At 36.3% G+C, this 22,915-nt stretch overlaps 2 protein-coding genes across 6 annotated transcripts; both read left to right on the top strand.

Moving 5' to 3' along the window:
• The first annotated feature begins 98 nt into the window (after window positions 1-98).
• Window positions 99-13,204, top strand: ftr83 (finTRIM family, member 83). Of its 4 annotated transcripts, none has more exons than XM_051894781.1 (9): window positions 99-172; window positions 6,618-7,357; window positions 8,184-8,279; window positions 8,524-8,757; window positions 9,107-9,266; window positions 9,460-9,516; window positions 10,622-10,687; window positions 11,641-11,730; window positions 12,292-12,441. In XM_051894781.1, the coding sequence occupies exons 2-8, from the start codon at window positions 6,773-6,775 to the stop codon at window positions 11,697-11,699; spliced, it is 1,257 nt and encodes a 418-aa protein (XP_051750741.1). In that variant the 5' UTR covers window positions 99-172; window positions 6,618-6,772; the 3' UTR covers window positions 11,700-11,730; window positions 12,292-12,441. The 4 variants fall into 4 exon arrangements, with proteins under 4 accessions (XP_051750741.1, XP_051750742.1, XP_051750739.1 ...); XM_051894782.1 differs by having other exon boundaries at window positions 11,641-11,726; window positions 12,292-12,440; XM_051894779.1 differs by lacking the exon at window positions 11,641-11,730 and having other exon boundaries at window positions 12,292-13,204.
• A 652-nt stretch (window positions 13,205-13,856) lies between these two features.
• Window positions 13,857-21,565, top strand: ruvbl2 (RuvB-like AAA ATPase 2). 2 transcript variants are annotated; one of them, XM_051895263.1, is made up of 16 exons: window positions 13,857-14,005; window positions 14,685-14,739; window positions 14,838-14,893; window positions 14,995-15,136; window positions 15,290-15,419; window positions 16,703-16,769; window positions 17,585-17,691; window positions 18,137-18,230; window positions 18,330-18,453; window positions 18,597-18,691; window positions 19,932-20,050; window positions 20,136-20,255; window positions 20,336-20,465; window positions 20,568-20,682; window positions 21,048-21,082; window positions 21,169-21,565. In XM_051895263.1, the coding sequence occupies exons 1-15, from the start codon at window positions 13,994-13,996 to the stop codon at window positions 21,053-21,055; spliced, it is 1,374 nt and encodes a 457-aa protein (XP_051751223.1). In that variant the 5' UTR covers window positions 13,857-13,993; the 3' UTR covers window positions 21,056-21,082; window positions 21,169-21,565. The 2 variants fall into 2 exon arrangements, with proteins under 2 accessions (XP_051751223.1, XP_051751222.1); XM_051895262.1 differs by lacking the exon at window positions 21,048-21,082 and having other exon boundaries at window positions 13,859-14,005.
• The last annotated feature ends 1,350 nt before the right edge of the window (window positions 21,566-22,915 follow it).

Genomic DNA, 22,915 nt, shown 5'->3' on the forward strand with positions numbered 1-22,915 from the left:
AAAGCCCTCCCCTTTGTACTGAGGGAGTGTGTTGAAGAGAGGAAGGGAGGGAGACAGAGAGAGAGAGAGAGATTAGAGCACAGCCCAACTCAGATAAACAGGTTGAGCCAGGAGTCTTGAGAGAGAGTCAGGGAGGGACCAGGGGTGGCATGAAAGACATCGAAGAAAAAAGGTACAGTTGAGAATGAATGAATTGTAGTACAAAGCAGGGCCATCCAGGATGAAACTTAAACATGAAAAGCTCTCTGTTTTACATGCACAATCTGCTTATCCATTAGCTGAGGAACCGAAGGACATTTGCATCAGTTACCCTAAAACCACAGTCTGTTAATAATTGGCCATTCTTGGTTGGCTCTGATATGTTGAATATTGTCTAGGGTACTCTCTTGCTTTCATTCTTTAAATAATATTTGGTTCAGTACTGCTACCTGAGCTTAGTTAAATAATAGAGGTTTTGGATTTAAAATGTTCTGATTATATAGAATATTTAAAATTTGCTTTTATTGTTTTATTTAAATATTTATTTTTTTTTTTCATTCTGTAGCACACCTATCTGGCATATAAAGGTGTACATAATCTGGCATATAAATTTGCCACTGTAAAATTTATTGCATTGAAACTCTTTTTCACAACACAGCATGTGCTACTCTGCTCACTGCACTAAACAAACAATAGTAACAGTTTACAAGGTGAGTTTGATCTGAATGTATGAACTAAGGCCAGTTGAACTGGATTGGGTGTTGCAGACTTGAAAATATGTCATCAGTTTGTTTTTGATAGGTGTGGAAAAAAAAAAAGAATTAACAATATTTCAGTTTTTTAAGAATGTTTCAAACCTGTAACAGCTGACTTTTTTAAAATAGTTAGTCCTAGCTACAAATATTTGCATATTGGCACAATCCTTGACACACTACTAGATTTATTTGCATTGGTAATTGCCACTAACATAAGATAGGCACTCTTTGTAATTCTCAGAGATGATACAGAGTTTTCCAAGAACATAAATGTAAAGGTTGAGGACATAATATTTAGATTTATCTAATTAACTATAATTGAAATTAACCTGAAATTTTTGAAAAGTGTGCAATAATATGATGAGAGCATGAGTTATGTGTGACATATCACACACACCTCTTTTAAATTCTGTACAGTAACAACTTGGGCATTATACTATATATATCAGAAGTTTTTAGACATAAAATTTAGTTTAGTTTAGACTGTAAAATTGTCTGTTTTCCTTTAGGGGGGTTTGATCAGAGATTACACTTATCCCCTCAACCCCACCCCCCACAAACACCCCGTAATAATTTGCACCCTGGGCTCAAGTGCTTTATACCTAAAGAGTCTCAGTTCTTTATGTTTCAGGGTGAGTTAGTTTCACCTGTTTTGATTAGGGGGCAGAGCATGAATTAACTTAGGTGGAGAATGTGATATTCCATGTGACTTCTGTCACCACCTGCAGTGTTGGTGATGTACGGGACATTATGCAACCATTAGCTCATTCCAAAGAAGTTCTATGACTGTGAAGCTTTTTCTGTCTTTTTTTTCCTAGATGTGTTTTGAGTTGTGTGGGAGAAATCAGATTTGTGGTTGAAAGGAAAATGCATGCATTGTGGTTGATTTCTTATTAATTATTGACATATTTATCCTTTAGATAAAGTCTGAAAGCCATTGGTCCAGCTAGAGCCCAGGTGACGCCACAGTGACAGAAACCAACACCTATTACATGCTGATTGGTCACACAAGGTTATGCCATCAGCTCTGCCCCAAACACAAATCTTGCATCACTTCAGAAATAGTTTCACCTCTTTCCTTATATGGTCTGTACTCTGATAAGCCAGTTTCTCTCTTCCCCTTTTCCCTGGGTTGGTCAGATTCCAGGAGTTACAGTGCAAGGTATAGGCTGTGATTACTCATTAACTCAGCTAGCATGCTAGTTTAGGCCTCTAATTGCAAATTTAACATCCGTTTTTGCAGTTTTCTCCAACTGCAGAATGAAGTAATGATTTAAAATAAAGAAACAGGCCTATTCATGTAGTGTCGGTCCTCATATTGTTCTCATGGTCTTCATAGTTCTTAGAGAGGAAATGTTGTAAACCGTACAAAAGAAATCAGTTCCTTTAACACAACCTTTATTGTTCTCCACACCCTCATGCTGACCCCACTGAGTTCACATTGGTTCACGAGGGAACATTTTCCTATTGAAGGAGTTGCATACTTGAGTAAGCCTGCCAGAGGTCTCGTGTTTCCTTGTGTATATTAAGGGTCAAAGGACAAGTTTCATTAAACTACCTGATTAAGAGGAGTGTGCCTGATGGAGGGTGACAGAGTAAGTGCGGAGAGTGAGCTTGCATAGGTGTGTGTTGTTATTGTAAAAACCAAGGGGTTGCCTCTGTCAATCTGATTGGTCAGTTCATGAAGTGCGTGGAAACAAGGTATTTACAAGTGTTTCCTATGAACAATGGTCACCTTTGTAAGTCTTGGCTGAAAGGCAGAGCACACTGTATGTGTGTGTGTTCTGGCTGCTTATCTGGCATATTGCCAGGTAAAATTGAACAGGCTGTGCAGAACGAAATTCTCAAAACTGACAAAAGAATACCACCATTGAAAATAACGCATGCAGAGAGCTTCACAAGTGAATTCTGTGCATTGAAAGCAATCATTTTAAAATAGTTATTTAGCCTCATGTGAGTTCACTGTTGTTGATAGTAAAAACTTTTCCTTTGCTTGACTGTGAAGAATGTCTGGTTACGTGATTATATATTGCGATAACTGAAATGATGTCTGAAGCCCAAATATTGCTTTTCTTCTTTTGCTTGCTGTAAAAATCTTATCACTATGCTGTACAAAAGGTTTGTGAAATGTAGTCTGAACATGCAGCTCTTTCTCAAAAAATATGAGAGACGGAAAGATAAACTGTCATGAAAATATGCCAGTCTATTACTGGGTTACATTCACATCTACACATTTCTTTACAAACGTGTCACTGTGGCATGACAGGCAGTTTCAGTTACAGAGCGATCAGGAAAGACGAGATCAGCCATCTATAAATACTCTACATGCAGTACAGTGCACACTGACCACACTGCATACCATTTAGGTCAAGGGTTTTGTTGGCTACTTGACATTTTTATAGGAAAAATAAATTTACTAGAATGCCTTTCAGGGTTTTTTTTTTTTTTTTTTTTAAGTATTTTAACAAATGTAAATATAAATAAAATCTCTTTATTTTTTATATCGAAAGATTGGAAACACTCCATGGACTATTCTTAAAGTGACCCATCATAACTATTAATCCATGCTTTATTTTAAGACTGCAGATTATCTCTGTCATAAAGGTGATATTCAATCAACTATTTTGAGCTGAAGACCTTTAGAACTATGACTACACACTAGACGATGATTTGGAGTCAGAGACACGTCATTAGATTGGCTGCAGACTTTCCTGCACTGTCAGACCACATGTCCTGCTGAAGTCTGGATATTCTCTTGAACAGTGGAAACTTTCACCTTTGCAGGCCTCTCTTGACTTGCTGTTATCTTACTTATCAGGTCCGAGTGCATTCCTGCCAACATTTTTGCTCTCACTGTTGAACTTACAAGCAGACAACCATCTTAAGTGAGGCGAATCTTGAGTATAGTTTGAGAAACGCATACATCTTTGCTCTTTTCTATGTCACTTTGTGTTCTTGATTTTAGATATTATCCAATTATATATGTTTCTATTTAAATAAAAACATGTGTAATGGAAAAGCTTAAAATAATGTTTAAAAAAACAATTGCCATTGGTAAAATAAAAGAAATGAATCAGCTCTGGTGAGAAAAAGGGGTGGGATTTGCAATCCCAGTAGAAATGTCCTAATTAGCTTTTCACCACACTGAATGTGAGCCATGGCAAACTCACTTCCACTTCCTGTTTTGCAACAGAGATTCCTGGAGCTTTGTGGACTGTGCTGTACAGAGGATGTATGCTCTAGAGAGATGAGAGAGGCTAATCTAAAACAAACACTTATTTCCATCTTCTTTGAGAAACAGGAATAAACGCCTTTTCTTAGGAAAATGGGTCTGGTGTTGCTGGAAGAAACAGCAGCTGCTGTTTCAGTTAGAGCTGTTACTGTTACATCTGTTACAAGTGTGATTTTGTCTGTGTGTGTGTGTGTGTGTGTGTGTGTGTGTGTTTGTGTGTTTCTCAAACTTTGATATAATTTTCCCAAATTCATCTGCTCTTCTGCAGTTATTTTGAAATCTACAAATTTTCCCTGAACTGTGTAAATTAAGTATAAGCTGGTCATACAAGCTTCCCCATACAGAGTTTTCTACTTGAATTTATTTCTTGTGTAAAATTATTTTAGGTCAACGACCATTAACCCCTTCCCTCAACTCCACCCTATTTTAAGCATTTATTTCAAAAAGGTACAACCCGAATTCCGGAAATGTTGGGACGTTTTTTAAATTTGAATAAAATGAAAACTAAAAGACTTTCAAATCATATGAGCCAATATTTTATTCACTAGAACATAGATAACATAACAAATGTTTAAACAGAGAAATTTTTACACTTTTATCCACTAAATGAGCTAATTTCAAATTTGATGCCTGCTACAGGTCTCAAAAAAGTTGGCACAGGGGCAACAAATGGCTGAAAAAGCAAGAAATTTTTAAAAGATTCAGCTGGGAGAACATCTTTAAGTTAATGGATATCAGGTCTGTAACATGATTAGCTATAAAAGGGATGTCTTAAAGAGGCAGAGTCTCTCAGAAGTAAAGATGGGCAAATCTGTGAAATAGTGCGTAAAAAGATTGTGGAATACTTTAAAAACAATGTTTCTCAATGTCAAATTGCAAAGGCTTTGCAAATCTCATCATCTACAGTGCATAACATCATCAAAAGATTCCGAGAAACTGGAGAAATCTCTGTGCGTAAGGGACAAGGCCGAAGACCTTTATTGGATGCTCTTGGTCTTCGGGCCCTCAGATGACACTGCGTCACTCATCGGCATGATTGTGTCAATGACATTACTAAATGGGCCCAGGATCATGCAAAAAGGAAGCCATATGTGAACATGGTCCAGAAGTGCTGTCGTGTCATGTGGGCCAAGGCTCATTTAAAATGGACTGTTTCAAAGTGGAAGTGTTCTATTGTCAGACGAGTACAAATTTGACATTCTTGTGTCCTCCGGGCTAAAGAGTCCTCTGGGCTAAAGATGAGGGAGACCTTCCAGCGTTTTATCAGCGTTCAGTTCAAAAGCCAACATCTCTGATGGTATGGGGGTGCATAAGTGCATACGGTATGGGCAGCTTGCATGTTTTGGAAGGCACTATGAATGCTGAAAGGTATATAAAGGTTTTAGAGCAACATATGCTCCCCTCCAGACGACATCTATTTCAGGGAAGGCCTTGTGTTTTCCAATAGGACAATGCAAAACCACATACTGCAGCTATTACAACAGCATGGCTTCATCGTAGAAGAGTCTGAATTGGTCTGCCTGCAGACCAGATCTTTTACCTATAGAGAACATTTGGCGCATCATTAAACGAAAGACGACCAAGAACTCTTCAGCAGCTGGAAACCTATATCAGGCAAGAATGGGACCAAATTCATGGGCTTTACAATTACAAGAATGATAAGAACCTAACAGACAGTGTGTTTCTGTATTTTAGTCACTTTTCACAGTTAGAAAAAAGGTCTGCTTATACACTGTCCCAACTTTTTCGGTCTAAAAGTAAATGCAAAATTACAACCCTCCTTACAACAGGCCTGCTCAGACATATTTTTATGTATTTTTTTTAAACATGTATGTGAAAGTTTTCGTAGTACGTAGTACTTACGTAGATGCTTTATATCAAGATAATCTATCATTACTGAGATAACAAGTTCAGTTCACTAAGTTCAGTGGTGCAAGTTCCGTGCAAATCAAATTATTACCCAGAAGTGAAATGTTGATTTTATATCTCAAAATTATTTTTTTGTCATCCTTTCACAGAGATTTACTTCATGAGGTTGGTGGTCTTGTATGATTCACAATGTATTTAATTTCTAAATGGGTAATAACTGATAGTATTATAACTCTCCTCATGTTATAACTTTCCTCATGCTACATTTGAGTTAGATACGCTACTCAAATGTTGGGTGGTTAAAGGACTCGTAATATAAAACATACTCTCCTCTTACTCAAAAATCTTTCAAGGAGGGAAAAAGTATACTCATCCTCCCTCCAAATAAATTACCCTCCAGCTTTGATGGCATGTGCCAAAGGTCACTGAATGCTTGGTCTCTAAGCACTCATCCATTAGGCAGCTCCTCCGCAGTGGAGCACTACACCCAATGTTGAGGTGTCTGCCAGCATGAGGCCCCTAAAACTGACCATAAACACTCAACCGATGAAATCATAGCTTGCCATGAAAAGCAGTAGTCACAAGACAAGCTTTATCAAAGATAAAAGAAACGCATGTGCAAAAAATGCAAGTGTATGTGATGCAAGAGCAAATTTTCAACAATTTTATGCCCTGAGATCATACATTTCATTCATGCTTCTCTTCTTCACTGTTATCATTTCCATTGACATCTGATGATACATGTTTCTTCTTTCTCTCAATTACTCTCTTCACCTGCACAGCCACTCCCCCATTCATTTACTGGTTTCTGCATAACCAGTTTAGCCTCCCTCCCTGTTTACTCTATATAGCTTGCTGTGGTGGCACTTTAGACTCACTTTTCCTGTCTCGCACACAAACGCACATTTCCTCCTCTGAGATCTGTGGGGATTTAACCATGTCGCTTGACCAGGATCTCTGTTACCTCTGCAAGGAAGATCTCAGGGAGCCCGTTTCCATCCCATGCGGTCACATTTTCTGCTCCGTCTGTATCAAGACCTACTGGGACCATGCAGACCACACTGGACAATACTTGTGTCCCCAGTGCAGGGTCACCTACAACAAGAGGCCTAATCCACGCCGCTTTCAGTCCTCACGCAGTTCGTCGTCATCCCTGAGAAACAGGGATTCAGACTCTTTCCCACCAGCCCCTCCAGCCCCTGACTACAACTATGCGGGACCTCAAGATGTGGGATGTGACATTTGCATCGGGAAGAAGCTCAAAGCTGTCAAGTCTTGTCTGATGTGTCTTGCTTCCTACTGCGAGAAGCACCTGAAGCCCCATTATGAATCATCCACCTTCAAACGGCACAAGTTGGTCGATGAGATCGGACACTTGGATCGTCAGATCTGCCCTCAGCACCAGAAAGGTCTGGAGCTTTATTGCCGGACGGACCAGATGTGTATCTGTGTGTTATGTACAGTGAAAGAGCACAAGGGCCATGACATGGTGGCAGCTGAACAGGAAAGGGCGGAAATGCAGGTAAGATTCCATCATGTGCAATACAAAAGTGCAATTGTGATCCTATTTTTACATTTGGAAATATTACGTTGGTGAAGCTATTATGACAACAGATTAAATGGAGATAATCACCAGCAAAAGTAACATTATGAAAGACTGTTCAAACTTTCACCTCCTGTATGCAACAATACACCTATTAATGCAAAAAAAAAAAAAAAATGACATTCACAGTATGTTTGAATATGCTAGATTGAGTATAAGATTAGCCAACCCCTGAAAAACAAGCATATGAAAATGATCTATGCTGTTGTACACTTTAAAAATGTTGGTGTAGAAAGAATTTTCACCCAGAAATTGCTAGTAAATTTCACAAAAAGTAAAGAACAGGCAAGTAACACATTGAATTAAAAATAAATTTTAAAAGTAGAAAGACTGAAATAGTATTTTCTTGTAAAACATACTCCTGTAATCTTTGTTTTATTTACAACTTTTTTTATAGTGAGAAAGGGTTTCATTATTAACAGTAAAGAAAACACACATTGTTCTACACACACACATTATAACCAAAGTTATAACCAAAGTTGGGTTTAAATGCAAAAAAACAGAGCAATAATTTAGTAAACAAACCCATCAGTTGACATATAAATGATACACGTTATTTTTTTATTTAATATGTTTTAAGATGATGAGAATGTTTCAAATTAAGCACACAAAGAGTTAAACAGAGTCCAAAAGTGACTCAATTGTCATGTGGAAGTGGCTGAGGTGTGGAAGGATGCTGTACTTACAACATTCCTTTGTCAATGCACCTCATTGTCATGAATTTGTTGTTTTTAATTGTCTGTAGCAACGGTTGGGCGCCACCCAAGCTGAAATCCAGGAAAAGATCCATGACAGAGTGAAGCAAATGGAAGAGTTGAAGCAAGCTGTGGATTCACTTAAGGTTTGTCTGGAGATTTAACAGAAATGTGTAATAATAAATGTAAGGTAATACAAGATCAACATTACTGGTAAGCAAGAATATGTTGCAGAAATATTTATTGATCTGCTCTGGTGTGACGAGTTCTTAATCAGAAAAAACAGGAATGTTTTGTAAATAGATGTGTGTATACAATATAATAGGTTATGAATTTCCAAGAAAGAAAATGAAATAGAATTAGAAATACTGATTACAATTGTTCCCTCAGAGTTCAGCACAACGGGCCTTGCAGGAGAGTGAAAAGATGTTCGGTGACATGCTTCGTTCCATTGAAAGAATGCAACAGGAAATGACCAAACTGATCTCGACCAATAAGAAGGCTGCACTTAACACTGCTGAGAGCCACATGGAGCGTCTGGGACATGAAATTGCTGACCTGAAGAGGAGAGACAATGAGCTGACACAACTCTCTCGCACTGAGGACCACATCCATTTCATCCAGGTGACCGTGACGCAGAACAAAATAAACACTCACAGAGCTAAAGCAGTGCAATAATCATCATGTGGAGATTTTAGTGTTACTTCACACAGGGTCTATTGCGCACAAGTAAAAATATTTAGTTTTTATTTTAGTTTTTCTACTATTTCACAGATGATGAAATTAAAATATTCTGTTTCTCCTAGAGCCATCAGTATGTGAGAAAATAAGTGTGCTTAAAAGCATCGTAAGCCTAAGTAGATTGTAGAACAATTGACACTAATGATCTCTACAAACAACTTTGAGAAACGCAGCCCAGAGCAATTTATTGTAGGAAAAATAAGACTAACATTTGTTCTGTTTGTCGTTGCAGAGTTACCATATGCTGATTGCCCAGACTGATGCTGAGGAGCTGCCCTCTGTTACTGTGAACCCTTACTTCTCCTTCGGCGCTGTTACAAAGACTGTCTCGGAGATGAAACAACATCTAAATGAGTTCAGCAATGAAGAGCTGGTCAAAGTGGCAAAGACAGGTATGGTCCAGTCTGAAAGGATTTTTCGTTTAATGTAATCCAATGTAATTAGTACCCACAATTTTTCAGAGATATCCTTGTTTTATTAGATGTAAGTCTTTTTTTGTCCCATGAGAATGATTAAACAAATCACGCTCTCTTTCCTTTATGGTTCTTCTTAATCTTTAAACTGACTCTCTCAATTCTCTTCCAGTGAACAAAATGCCATTCTGCCAGCTAGAGGACCGTAAGAAGAAAAAGAGTATGAAATGTAAGTTAATAAAAAAAAAATTGGAAACTTTAGCTGTCCTGCTGTTTGCTTTGTGCATAATAGCTGGAATTTTGTAATGGCATTTTTTAAAAGCCAGTGTTGGGCTCCAAGAAATTGTTGGCCGGTTGCTAAGCAATGATCTTAAGACCGACATCATATTAAAATACATATTTATTAGCTGATCTCTTCTATGAAATGCACACACATCATGGATGTTTTAATTTCTCATTTACCTTGAGCATACACTACTGTACAAAAGTCTGGGGTCTGTAAGATTTTCAATGTTTTTGAAAGTAAGGCTATTTTTTTGTTCAAAAATACAATAAAAAACAGTAATGTTGGGAAATAATTTTCTATTTTAATATATTTTAAAATGTAATTTATCCATTGAAGGCAAAGCTCATTTTTCAGCAGCCATTACTCCAGTCTTCAGTGTCACATGATCTTCAGAAATCATTCTAATATGCTGATTTAGTGCTCAAGAAACATTTCTTATTATTATCAATGCTGAAATCATTTGTGCTGCTTAATTTGTTTTTGTGGAAACCGTGATACTTTTTTCATGATTCTTTAATAAGTAGAAAGTTAATAAAACAGCATTTATTTGAAATAGAACTCTTTTGTCACAATGTAGAAGTCTTTGCTGTCACTGTTGAACAATTAAATGCATACTTAGTTACACTATATTTTGATAGTCCACTTTAGACATTCTACTAACTATAAGAAACTTTGCAACTACATGTCAACTAGCTCTCATTCATTTGCAGAGTCAGTAGAATGTCTGTTGAGGGACCATCAAAATAAAGTGTTATCAGATGTTAAGTAGACAGTCTAATACTCTAATGTTTGGTAGTTGTAAAGTTACTTATAGTTAGTAGAATGTCCAAAGTGGACTATCGAAATAAAGTGTTTCCTTAAACTTTTGAACGGTAGTGTATGTCATTATATTCTCACCTTTAATGTGAAAGTACCTAAAGTGCCATCCAGAAAGTACCTGAAGGTCCTTCCTTTTTGTCAGTAACACAATCTGCTTGCTATAAATTATCAGATTAATTAAATGATTAGATGTTGGACATCATTCTGACTCTCTTTATTGTGTCTCTAGCTGATGATGTTGACATGTACAAGAGTCCCAGCAGCACTCCCCGGACGAGGGACGAGTTCCTCCAGTGTAAGTTTATTTTCATACATGAACTTCCTTTTTATGTGTATGCCCAAGACCAGAGGACGTTGTTGTAGAGATAACATGAACAGGATATAAAGTTCAAGGTCAGCAAAATTCTCACCTCTGGTGATGATTAATCAAAATAATATATACCTTTTTTATATGTTTATTAGCTTGGAGAAAGGGCTAAGAAAACTTGCTGGCTTCCATCCTGTTAAATGTCGAACTCTAGTGGGAGTAGTCTAACTTCATTCCTTACATACTGAGTTTGTGTCCAAGCATATTGTAAGAACAGGCTTAGTCTGCTCAGTGAGTGGGTGTATGGGTGATTCATGATAACTGCCATTCTTCAAACCTTTAGACATTTCGTCTTCTCTTCTAAGAATAGTCAGCTGTGGTCTTTTAGAGGACAAAAACACTCTACGTACACTACTGTTCAAATGTTTGGGGTCATTGAGATGTTTCTTTAAAGAAAATAATACTTTCAAGGATGCATTAAACTGATCAAATGTGACAGTAAAGACATTTATAATGTTACAAAAGATTTATATTTAAAACAAATGCTGTTCTTTTGAACTTTCTATTAATAAAAGAATGCAAAAAGTATCATGGTTTCCAGGAAAAAAATTCTTGAGCAGCAAATTTCATGTTTCTTGAGCAGCAAATTTGCATATTAGAATGATTTCTGAAGAATTGTAAAATATATTAAAATAGAAAACAGTTATAATATATATAATAATATATATTTTACAATAATTATTTTGTGCTGTATTTTTGATCAAATAAATGCAGCCTTCTTGAGCATAAGAGACTTCTTTAAAAATAAAAAAAAACGTACCAATCCCAACCTTTTGAACGGTAGTGTAAGTATGAAGACAACTGATAATTATGCAAAGTTACATGGTTTGAGAGAATATATAGGGTGTCTTAAATGTGTATCGACACTCTCGGCCCTCTAGATCAGAGACGTTCACGCACCTCTGGCAGAAACCACCTCCAAATGTCCAACCAGCTCTGAGAGCCAATGTGCAGACTCAACCACTAGGCAGGTGATTTGTCAACATGCATGTGTCACCTTACATCAGGAATACTGATCAAGGATCAGTTTTGCTCCTAACCTGTTCATATTTGGAGACCATAATTTGCAAAACTGTTCCCAGATCAGGAATCCTAGCCTAGAGTAGCTTAAGATGTCCGTCTTGTCATTTTGTGTTTCTCTTTTTTTCTTAAAAAACACTTCGATGCTAGACACTGTTAACATGATTGATGTGGTTTTTAACTTATGATTTTACAATCAATAATAAGGCCTATAAAACTTGTGGTCTTGTGTGTCTTAACTTGACCCATGCACATTGGTATTTTTAATGCATACAAAATCACTTGTGGCACTTATTTTATCCAGTCACAAACAAAAATGTAGCTTTTAAAGAACAAAAATGCAGCGTACATGTACATGGATCAAGATACTTGCATGTAAAGTGGGCAGAGATTCATTGTGAGCGGGGGTGCCTTCATAATTTCATCGAAACTTTGTTTGTCTTTACACATTCACATTTAAGTTTTGATTCACCAATCCTGATCATCTCTCATATATCTCATTTATTTTAAAGACGCCTGCCAGCTAACTCTCGACTCCAACACAGCATACAAACAGCTCTACCTCTCCCGAAACAACCGGAAAGCAGCATTAAAAAGAGATCCTCAGTCTTACAATGACAGCAACCAGAGATTTGACTGCCTGCCCCAGGTCCTGTGTAAAGAGGCTCTCTCAGGAGGTGCTTACTACTGGGAGGTGGAGTGGAGCGGGGAGGGCGCTTCCATTGGGGTCACCTATAAAGGCATCAAGAGGACCGGTTATGGGGACTCAGCTCGTATTGGCTACAATCGCAAGTCTTGGAGTCTCTTCTGCTCCAACTCCAGCTACTCAGCCCGACACAACAAAGACCAGGTTGAGATTAACGCACCCTACTCTTCCCGTATCGGGGTGTTCCTGGACTGGGCAGGAGGCACTCTTTCATTCTACAATGTGTCTGAGTCTATGTCACTTATTCATCAGTTTAAAGCTTCTTTCAGTGAGCCGGTATATCCTGGATTTTGGGTGTGGTATGAGTCTGCTATTACTATTTGTCAGGTGTAAATGGTTGAACTGGATGGGATATGAGGGCATTATCTCTTTCTTTTTTCTTTTTTTTTTAATTACTTGTGTTTTTTTAATGAAAGCCAGTTTCTAGTGAAGCTGATCACAATTAGTGTATTTATACTAAAAGTTTTAATCTTTGACATATCAAATAATATGATTATATATAGTACAAAATATTTTTAAAAATTACTCAAATAAAAGTTATATAAAATTATTTAAACATTTTATAGTCATGTTTTGTCCATCTATGTGATCACACTGTTTAATGACTGTGAAGGTTAATCAGACTCAGAAAAAAAAACTTTTTACAGTAAATCTTAAGTTTGATGTATGTGGGTCGTTTTGTCTGCATTAATGATGACATAATAAAAGTCTTGTTTAAATTGTTGTTGAATCGTTTATTTGACATATTGGGGGAAAATGTTGCACAGATGCTGCCTACATAGAGCAATAAAGATGTCATGGTCCTAATGACAAGTAACCTCAGACATATTACAAGAGTGACCTCTTCTGGTTGCAATCATATCTGCCTCAACAATGAGGCTTTTGAATAAATCTCGAGATTTTTTCCCCTTTCCACTCATATTTACTTACTGATAGTCTAGACTAGTGCAAGCTGCAACTGAAAAGAAGGAAAGAAAAAAGAAAAGGCAGTACTCAACAAGTTTGTTTCAGATTTCTACTGGTCCTTGCACTTAAAATTAAAATTATGCATTTTAAATTTTAATTTATATATATACATACATACATATAATGTGTGTGTGATAAATGTAAAAATATAAACACAAATTTATATTACAAATTTATATATATAGGCTTACATTTACCCACATCTAAATTTATTTTTAAGTAAGTTTATTTAAAAGTAGTTTTGTACTGCAAATGAAATTTGAAATATTAGCTAGAAATTATATAGACAGTCATAAATGAATAAACTCTTCTGCTGGAAAATGATAGCGTACATGAAAAAACATTATTGATTATTGGTTTTTGATGATTTCCAGCCCATTCTTACTGATGACTAGGCCTATTCACAAGCTAATTTTACCTTGGTGACAAGTTGAGTGTACGCACATGCAAACACACGGAACGCAGGCACGAAGTCACGTGTTCCACCCGGACTGGTTTCCACTGCGCACCCATTTAGATACAACCGCCTTACGGGAGAGAACATGGCAGCTCAGGTAAACCTAATATATAACGTTTTATTTTAGAATTATTGATAAATTTGCGATTTTCTCAGGTTACATACAAAATAATGTATGTATTTATCACTATTGTGTGCTGTCTGTGAGGCCCTGGAATGTTTTGTAAATAATATTTAATAGGTCTGTGAGCTTGCCGCTTTTTAGCACATGTGCTTCAGTTTATTACAATAATAATTCAGATATAATCCAGAGCTTTGAGATTTCCAGGTGCATTCATGAAACTGGATTTTATCCAGAAATGGCAAATCTTCTTAGTAGCTGTTCTTTTACAAGGCTGCGACCATCGCTTGTGTTTATGGTTGTTTAGCCTCCATATCATTGTTTTAATTGGGAATATTAAACTCCCGCATGTAACGTTATACTGCATTATTAGCGCATTTGCCAAAAATTGTCATTGCGGTAGTAAAATTACGCTGCCACATTTTATAGTTTACACATTACTGTAGCATTGCTAAAAGTTCAACTAACGTTATCTGGAAACTGTGTTGCGCTCGTGTCACTATGGCAACGCACGCGCTTTAACTGTTGTTTACTGATCAAATTAGTTCTCAACGAAGCATTAAATATTAAAAATATCACAACGAAGCATTAAACGCATATTGATATTTATTATTTAATAAATTGTATTTAACGTTACCTTTTTAATTCATGAAAGGTTGCAGCCACGAAAGTTCCGGAAGTGCGAGACATCACTCGCATTGAGAGGATTGGTGAGAAATTAAATACATCTTTACAATAACATAAAATATATGAATATTCGGAAGTAAAGATGCTAATAAAGTGGCATAAATGTTGACTTCTGTCGCAGGCGCACACTCTCACATTCGTGGCCTTGGGTTGGATGATGCCTTGGAGCCACGGCAGGTAATGATTGATTTACCAGTGACAACATACTTGTCGTTGGCTTTAATATTGCTCACAGTGTGTTTAAAACAATGACAAACGACGAACCTCTCTCTCACCAGGTGTCTCAGGGAATGGTGGGTCAGCTGGCATCTCGGAGGGCAGCCGGGCTGATCCTTGAAATGATCAAAGATGGTCAAATTGCTGGTCGTGCAGTCCTCATTGCTGGCCAACCTGGGACGGGCAAGACGGCTATTGCTATGGGTGAGTTTTTGAATACGTTTTGTCATAATTAATCGCATATATATGAAATTATATTGCTTTTTATATTGCAAAGCCAATGTAAAATATTATATGCAAACAAGCTCTGAAAATAGCACGAGACCCGGTCATGATTGAGAGCTGTTTATTGTACAGGTATTGCTCAGTCCCTTGGCCCTGACACACCTTTCACTGCTCTGGCTGGGAGTGAGATTTTCTCTCTGGAGATGAGCAAGACAGAGGCTCTGAGCCAGGCCTTCCGCAAAGCCATAGGAGTCAGGATAAAGTGAGTGAGGCCGCCTGAAGTGTGAAGCAACATGAAGTCTTAAATTAAAAACAAAACGCCAACCCCCACAATTATTAAAATGCTTGTTGTCAATTTGACATTATGATTCATTAAAGGAGGAGGGTAATAGGCTGTCTATGGATTTGAGGGAACTCATTTACATACCCTCATGTTGTTCCCCATTTACTTTCATTGTATAGAAAATAGCCTTAATCATCATCAAATGGTGTCATGAGTAAATAATGATTGGAGTTTAATTTTTTGGTAAACTATTCCTTTGATTTAGTATAAAGGATTCATTATATTTTCTAGATAGATAGATAGATATACAGTCAAAGTTTTGGACACATTACTATTTTGAATGTTTTTGATTGAAGTCTCTTATGCTCATCAAGCCTGCATTTGTTTGATCAAAAATACAGTAAAACAACAGTAATATTGTGAAATAATATTACAATTTAAAATAATGGTTTTCTATTTTAATATACTTTAAAATATAATTTGTTTCTGTCATTCAATTCCATTACTCCAGTCTTCAGTGTCACATGATCCTGCAGAAGTCATTCTAATACGCTGATTTATTATCAATGTTGGAAACAGTTGTGCTGCTTAATATTTTTTTTATAACCTGTGATACATTTTTCAGGATTCTTTGATGAATAAAAAGTCAAAAAAAAAAAAAAAAAAACAGCATTTAATTAAAATACAAATCTTTTATAACAATATACACAACCATTCAAAATTTGGGATCAGTAATTTTATTTTTATTTTTTAAAGAAATTAATACTTTTATTCAGCATGGATGTGTTAAATTGATAAAAAGTGATAGAAAAGACGTATATTGTTAGAAAAGATTTGTATTTTGAATAAATGGTGTTCTTTTTTCATCAGTTCAATCCTGTGAATTCAGGATTGAACTGATAAAGTGAATCCTGACAAAAAGTATCACAGGTTCCAAAAAAATATTAAGCATTGATAATAACTAAGTGTCAAATCAGCATATTAGAATGATTTCTGAAGGATCATGTGACACTGAAGACTGGAGTAATGACTGATGAAAATTCAGCTTTGCATCTCAGAAATAAATTATATTTTAAAGTATGTTAATATAGAAAACCATTATTTTAAATTGTAATAATATTTCACAATATTATCGTTTTTTTTTCTGTATTTTTGATCTAATAAATGGATTTTTTTTTTTGGATAGTTCTTGGATATAGTTAGTTTAATACTTCAGAAAGTATGACATGACTGCTCATGTTCTATGTTTTTTTGCCTGGCAGAGAGGAGACTGAGATCATCGAAGGAGAGGTGGTAGAGATTCAGATCGACAGACCGGCTACAGGAACTGTGAGTGTCTGCTCTTCTCTGTCCATTGACTGAATTCACTGAATTAACCTCTGTTTTGTTACCATTGCTCTTTTGGCACCAGACTCATTTCATCTGCTTAAAATCATTTTTATTTTTTTTATTCTAAATAATAAAGAGGTTAAAGTCAGCATTAAACAGAATATTGTGATAATTTTTCTTCCCTGTTGTGACATATATTTGAGTAACAAGACATCATGAATGAGAAAAAAAAATGTAGGGTGGGACTTTATATTGTCCATGAAGAAATTATTGCATTGTTGTCAGTTGATAATGGCTGCATTTCATGTGAGTGACAGGTTGCTGGAGGGGAGAGAATATTGCTCAACTGTTGCGGAGAAGAGATAAATTAGTGAGGGGGGAGCACATTAATATTTTTGATTAAAGATTATGAGGGCGCCTTTTTATGAAGAATAATGATGTGTGTTTAATTAATAACAAATACTGCAGTTTTCCATAAAAAATAAGAATTGTCATTGTGACTAACATTTGAAATAGTTGAGAAGCTGAAGCAAATGAGAATTATCACGCAACACACTTTCCTCAACACACTCTAATTCAATTTATCTATTTGGCTGGAAAGTATTATTAAAGATATTTATCATTCTTCAGTGGGAAATTAACTTTTAGTTATTATGAAAGTGAAAAATGAGTTTTTAGCTACTTTGATAAGTTGAGCAAAGGGCTCTGGGCTCATATTAGTGCTCAATATGACTTTGCTTGCATAAAAGCTAGGACATGTCCCTAAATGAACTCAGATGTGCATCATTTCCTTTCCTTTCTGTATTTGTGTTAAGGGTGCAAAAGTGGGTAAACTCACGCTGAAGACGACAGAGATGGAAACCATTTATGACCTGGGAACCAAAATGATCGAGAGCCTCAGTAAAGAGAGAGTACAAGCCGGGTGGGTAGATTATAAAACTGAAAAATGTGATCCTCTTTTCTGTATAACACAAATGGATCAGACTGGACTACCGTCCAGTTCCTCCCACAAAATGTGTTAGTCGTGTTTGTAACTTTAGCACTGAAACACTTGAGGTTTGGTCTTATCTGGACTCAAGTAATGAGCCCTGGAGTCGTTGCATTATTACTATAATTATTATTGCTAGTAATATTATTATTGTTAGTAGTAATAGTAATAATTTTTATTATTAATAATAGTAGTAAATGTTATGATTATTATTAAATTTAAATATATGTTGTTAATAACAGATTACCCATGCATATAAATCATACAAAGGCCCCTACTTAAGCCAAAGCCTTTTTTTTTTTTTTTTTTTTTTTTTAGCTTTTCCAGTGCTTAAACTGTTTAAGAACTGACATATTATGTCCTATCTCATATTCTGCAGAGATGTGATCACCATTGATAAAGCCACAGGAAAGATTAGCAAGCTGGGAAGGTCTTTTACTCGAGCAAGAGATTACGACGCCATGGGCTCACAGGTACACATTTTCTCTTTGTCTGTGAAATGAATCCATCAATCAATGACATCTTTTCCCTGAGAGTGTTTTTTTATATACTGTTGTTGCTGTTTATTTCAGACACAGTTTGTGCAATGTCCAGAGGGAGAACTGCAGAAACGGAAGGAGGTTGTTCACACCGTCTCTCTTCATGAAATTGACGTCATTAACAGCCGCACTCAGGGATTCCTGGCCTTATTTTCAGGTTTGTAACAGCCTTTTAAAACAAACAAACTAGATAATGACATGCTTAGTGAAACTAATCCTTGATTATTTTTTTCAGGATTAAATAGCTCCGTAGATGTTTGCGTGTTTGCTGTAGTTGATGTTTGATTGTCTGTTCTGCAGGTGACACAGGAGAGATTAAGTCAGAGGTTCGGGAGCAGATCAATGCTAAAGTGTCCGAGTGGAGAGAGGAAGGCAAAGCTGAGATCATTCCCGGGGTAAGCAGGCAAGACAAATAAGATAGAAAGAGAGGGGATTTTTTTACTTTAGGGTTTTTCTTGGAAACCCTTCAACCATCAACTAGTTTTTGAGGAAAAAGTGAGAGTTTGGACTTTAATTTAATCCTGCATGTTTTCCGAAAATTTGATTACATTTTCTTTAAATAAAATCAAAAACCTAATTTTTAAAGGGTTAGTTCACCCAAAAATGAAAATTCGTTCCACACCCGTAAGACCTTCATTCATCTTCAGAACACAAATGAAGATATTTTTGATGAAATCTGAGGGTATCTGACCCCTCCATAGACAGCAATTTAATTACCACTTTCAAGGCCCAGAAAGGTAGTAAAGACATCATTAAAATAGTCCATGTGACTACAGTGGTTCAACCTTAATGTTATGAAGTGACGTCAATAATGTGTTGGTAGAACCTGGAAGCGCTGCACTGTCTACAATGTAAACAGCATAGGAGAATGACAGGGAGAGAAGAAATTTTTGAATAAAGTCGTTATTTTTTTGTTTTTGCGCACAAAATATTCTTTTCGCTTCATAAAATTAAGGTTGAACCACTGTAGTCACGTTGACTTTTAACGATGTCTACCTTTCTGGGCCTTGAAAGTGGTAGTTAAATTGAAGGGGTCAGAGAGCTCACGGATTTCATCAAAAATGTATTAATTTGTGTTCTGAAGATGAACGAAGGACTTATGGGTGTGGAACGACAAGAGGATGAGTAATCAGTGACAGAATTTTCGTTTTTGGGTGAACTAACCCTTTAAATCAATAATATAATACTGTAGAATTGCTTAAAATTTAGGTATAAATTAATATATCAGGAATAAAAATCTTTGCACCATTGGCTACATATATTCCATCCATATATATGAAATCATTCAAGCAATTCCTCATTACATACAAATAATAATTTGTATGACTTTGTTTTAAAAACTAAATGTGAATCACATTTTTTGATGGGAAAAAGTTTTTTTGTTTTTTTTAAATAGTTTTTTTGAAGTTGCAATGCCAGAAGATTTTAAACTGTCCACTAGGATGTTGCAACCAAGAAAAAGCTTTTCATTTGTATATTCCTAGTCTACCCTACATTAACCCCTTTATTGTCATCTTACTGTCATACATTGTTTTGAAATGTTTGTTAATTTGAGCCAGCACCATTCAATAGAGAGAATTTATGCTTGCTATGGAAATGCATTGTTTTGTTGTTGACCATTTTTTGTGGTTGCAGGTTCTCTTCATAGATGAGGTCCACATGTTGGACATAGAATGCTTTTCTTTCCTAAATCGAGCCCTAGAGAGTGATCTTTCACCTGTACTCATCATGGCCACTAATAGAGGCATCACCCGGTATATACACAAACAATAACTACCATTAATACATGATGATATTGTGGATCATTTCTCCTCATTCACTGTTGTTTCATTTTTACAGTATTAGAGGCACCAATTACCAGAGTCCTCATGGTATTCCCATAGACATGCTTGACCGTCTGCTGATCATTGCTACCACTCCCTACACTGAGAAGGAGACCAGACAGATCCTAAAGATTCGGTGAGAGAACTTTCTGAGGTATCTAGGCTTGAGAGGTTTGTCTTATTTCTCACCTTACACACGTGTATTTTGTGTTTCAGCTGTGAGGAGGAGGATGTCGAGCTCAGTGAGGAGGCACACACAGTTTTAACACGTATCGGACAGGAGACTTCACTCCGTTACGCCATCCAGCTTATCAGTACTGCAGGCCTGGTGTGCCGCAAACGCCGGGTAATGCCAACACGCATATCATGGCCAGTGCTGCAAGAAGATACAATACAGAAGTTGTAAACAAGCATTTTTGGTCTAAACATGGTTGTACATTTCTCACAGGGTACTGAAGTCCAAGTGGAGGACATTAAAAGGGTCTACTCTCTCTTCCTGGATGAGTCCCGGTCCTCACAGTACATGAAAGAGTACCAGGACTCCTTCCTCTTCAATGAAACACGTGAGATTCTTCTCTGCTTTTCATGCCCCTGATTACTAGGGGTCTTACAGCAAGGTCCCAAGGGCACATCCCTAATGGTATTTTGAAGCTGTATATAATTTGATTGAACAAGCAGCATTCCAAGAGTGATAATATACAGTCCAGCATCACTAGGGCTTTTCATGCCACTTGTCTTTGTGTTGCATTCCACAATTAATCCTAGTTTGCCTTTGAACTATTTTTATTTACGGAGGCACAAAAACCTGTATTGTCTCTGAAATGGCCATTTTATATCTAAAATGTAAGCTACTCTATATCAACTTGTTTATAGAGCTGTTGTATAATAGCAATATCTGTTGTACTGAATGTCAGCCTTGTTTCTTCAGCCAAATGAAATTACAGCTGCACAAAAAGCACAATTGTGAGTGTGATATTGCTTAAAATTATCAAGGTGTAAAATTTACAATTTACAATATCTTAACTTCTACTTTCTATTTCTTTGTTCAGAATCCCCTCAGATGGACACCTCGTAATCAGAGACACTGTGAAAAGTAGTCCATTCGTTGCTCCTGTGAAGTCCATTTACTCTTATGACCTCATCCCTTGCAGAGCCTTCTTAGAAGTGTTCGGGCAATTGAGTGTGTTCATGCTCTCAAGTTTGTTTTTTTTCCTCCATTCTTCAAGTCTTTTTCTTCATTTGCTACTTGGTATTGCTAGATTTTATATGTTTTGCATTGAATAAAAAAATAATTTCTTCTTGTTGGCTGTATAACATGGCAACTGAAAGGATGAAATAAAAACTATTTGTCCATGAATATAATGACATTGTTATTAGGCAGCCTAATCTACAGTATTGGCGAGCTTAGGCAGTATTCATGAATAAAGCCTGATGTTCATGCAAGAAGCATTGTTTAAGTTTTATTTTAGTATTTATTAATATTTTTAATTAGCTTTTATTTTTATATTTTAAATGTTTAAATTTCAGTATTTTTTTTTGTGCTCTTGTCAATTTTATTATTTTTTAAATATTTCTATTTAACTTTAATTTGTTTTTATTTCAGTTTGTCATTTTTTCAGTTACTGCTAAGGCAATATTTCCCATTTGTTTTGTTTTAAGTTCAAGTTTTTATAATATTTCTAATATAAAAAAAATATAAATATCTCTAATATTTATATTTTATTTTAATTATTGAAAACGATTTTAAATAGTTTTAGATTTAGTTTTAGCTATATGTCAATAACACTGGTCGTAAGAAGGTGAACTTGAATGCTGATACTGTTTTCCTCCATAGGCCGCTGGCCAGTTGTAGTACTACAACACCTGGCTAGGTGGCAGTATTTAATCAATATTGAGCACCTCTTCTATACACTTGACAGTGGATATCTTCTTATTTTTTTCCACCTTAGTACCAGTGTACCTGAAAGTTTTCTTTTATATGTTTGATAGGTTTTAATGTTCATTTAAAACATTAAGGTGTTGTTTGTCCACATTTTGCCAGTGTGCACACATGCTATAATGGTTTACAAGGATTGTATGTACTTAACAAAACCAGAGTGAGATTTAGAAACTCAGAGGTTTTGATGTGTGTTCTTTGCTAACCAAGCAGAAGACAAGCCAATTCATTCACAGTGTGATGAATATATGGATAGATGGACAGTGGACCTTTTTTATTAGGGTAATCTTAGCAGAAGGGCCTGCAGTCGTCGTCATGTCTGAGGTTACAAAGCAACGTTTCCATACGCTGCATGAGTGAACATAGCCTTCCATTTACAGGGTGTCTGCCTGTTAAAAAAGAACCATGACTAACAAAACAGCAGACTGCTTTAAAATGGTGGAGAGAACATAAGAGATAATCCTTGGAGACACATTGAGTAGACGCCACTGGCTGGCCGTCTCAAAAGGGCTTTGGATGAATCTGGGCATTTAGATGAAATCAAAGGTATATAAATTGAAAAGGTCTGTGAGTCTGAGAGGGTTGTGTGCGCTCTCTCCGTTCCTCTCCAGCGTCCCAGAGATAAGGCCGTAATTCAAAACCTCCCATTAACATGTCAGAATAAATGGCAGTGAGAGAAGGAAAAGCGTTGGAAAGCTATACTGAATACAGGCCCAGTTACTTCAGTGCGATTCCTGAAAATTATGACATCCGCTACCGTTAAGGGGACACTTGACTGTTTCTTAAGACTAATGGACTGGAGGAATTTTACTTGCGTGATTATTTTAGGTCGTAGACTGGCCAGGGAAAAAAAACTATTT

This window comes from Ctenopharyngodon idella, chromosome 5 (assembly GCF_019924925.1).
Source record: "Ctenopharyngodon idella isolate HZGC_01 chromosome 5, HZGC01, whole genome shotgun sequence".
Classification (NCBI taxonomy): domain Eukaryota; kingdom Metazoa; phylum Chordata; class Actinopteri; order Cypriniformes; family Xenocyprididae; genus Ctenopharyngodon; species Ctenopharyngodon idella.

Coding starts and splice junctions, on each gene's coding strand:
- ftr83 (XM_051894779.1), top strand. CDS start 6,773: ATGTCGCTTGACCAGGATCTCTGTTACCTCTGCAAGGAAGATCTCAGG. Junction 9,267..9,459: donor GGTCAAAGTGGCAAAGACAG/GTATGGTCCAGT, acceptor ATTCTCTTCCAG/TGAACAAAATGCCATTCTGC. Junction 9,517..10,621: donor GAAGAAAAAGAGTATGAAAT/GTAAGTTAATAA, acceptor TTGTGTCTCTAG/CTGATGATGTTGACATGTAC.
- ruvbl2 (XM_051895262.1), top strand. Junction 18,454..18,596: donor ATTCCTGGCCTTATTTTCAG/GTTTGTAACAGC, acceptor TCTGTTCTGCAG/GTGACACAGGAGAGATTAAG. Junction 18,692..19,931: donor AAGCTGAGATCATTCCCGGG/GTAAGCAGGCAA, acceptor TTGTGGTTGCAG/GTTCTCTTCATAGATGAGGT.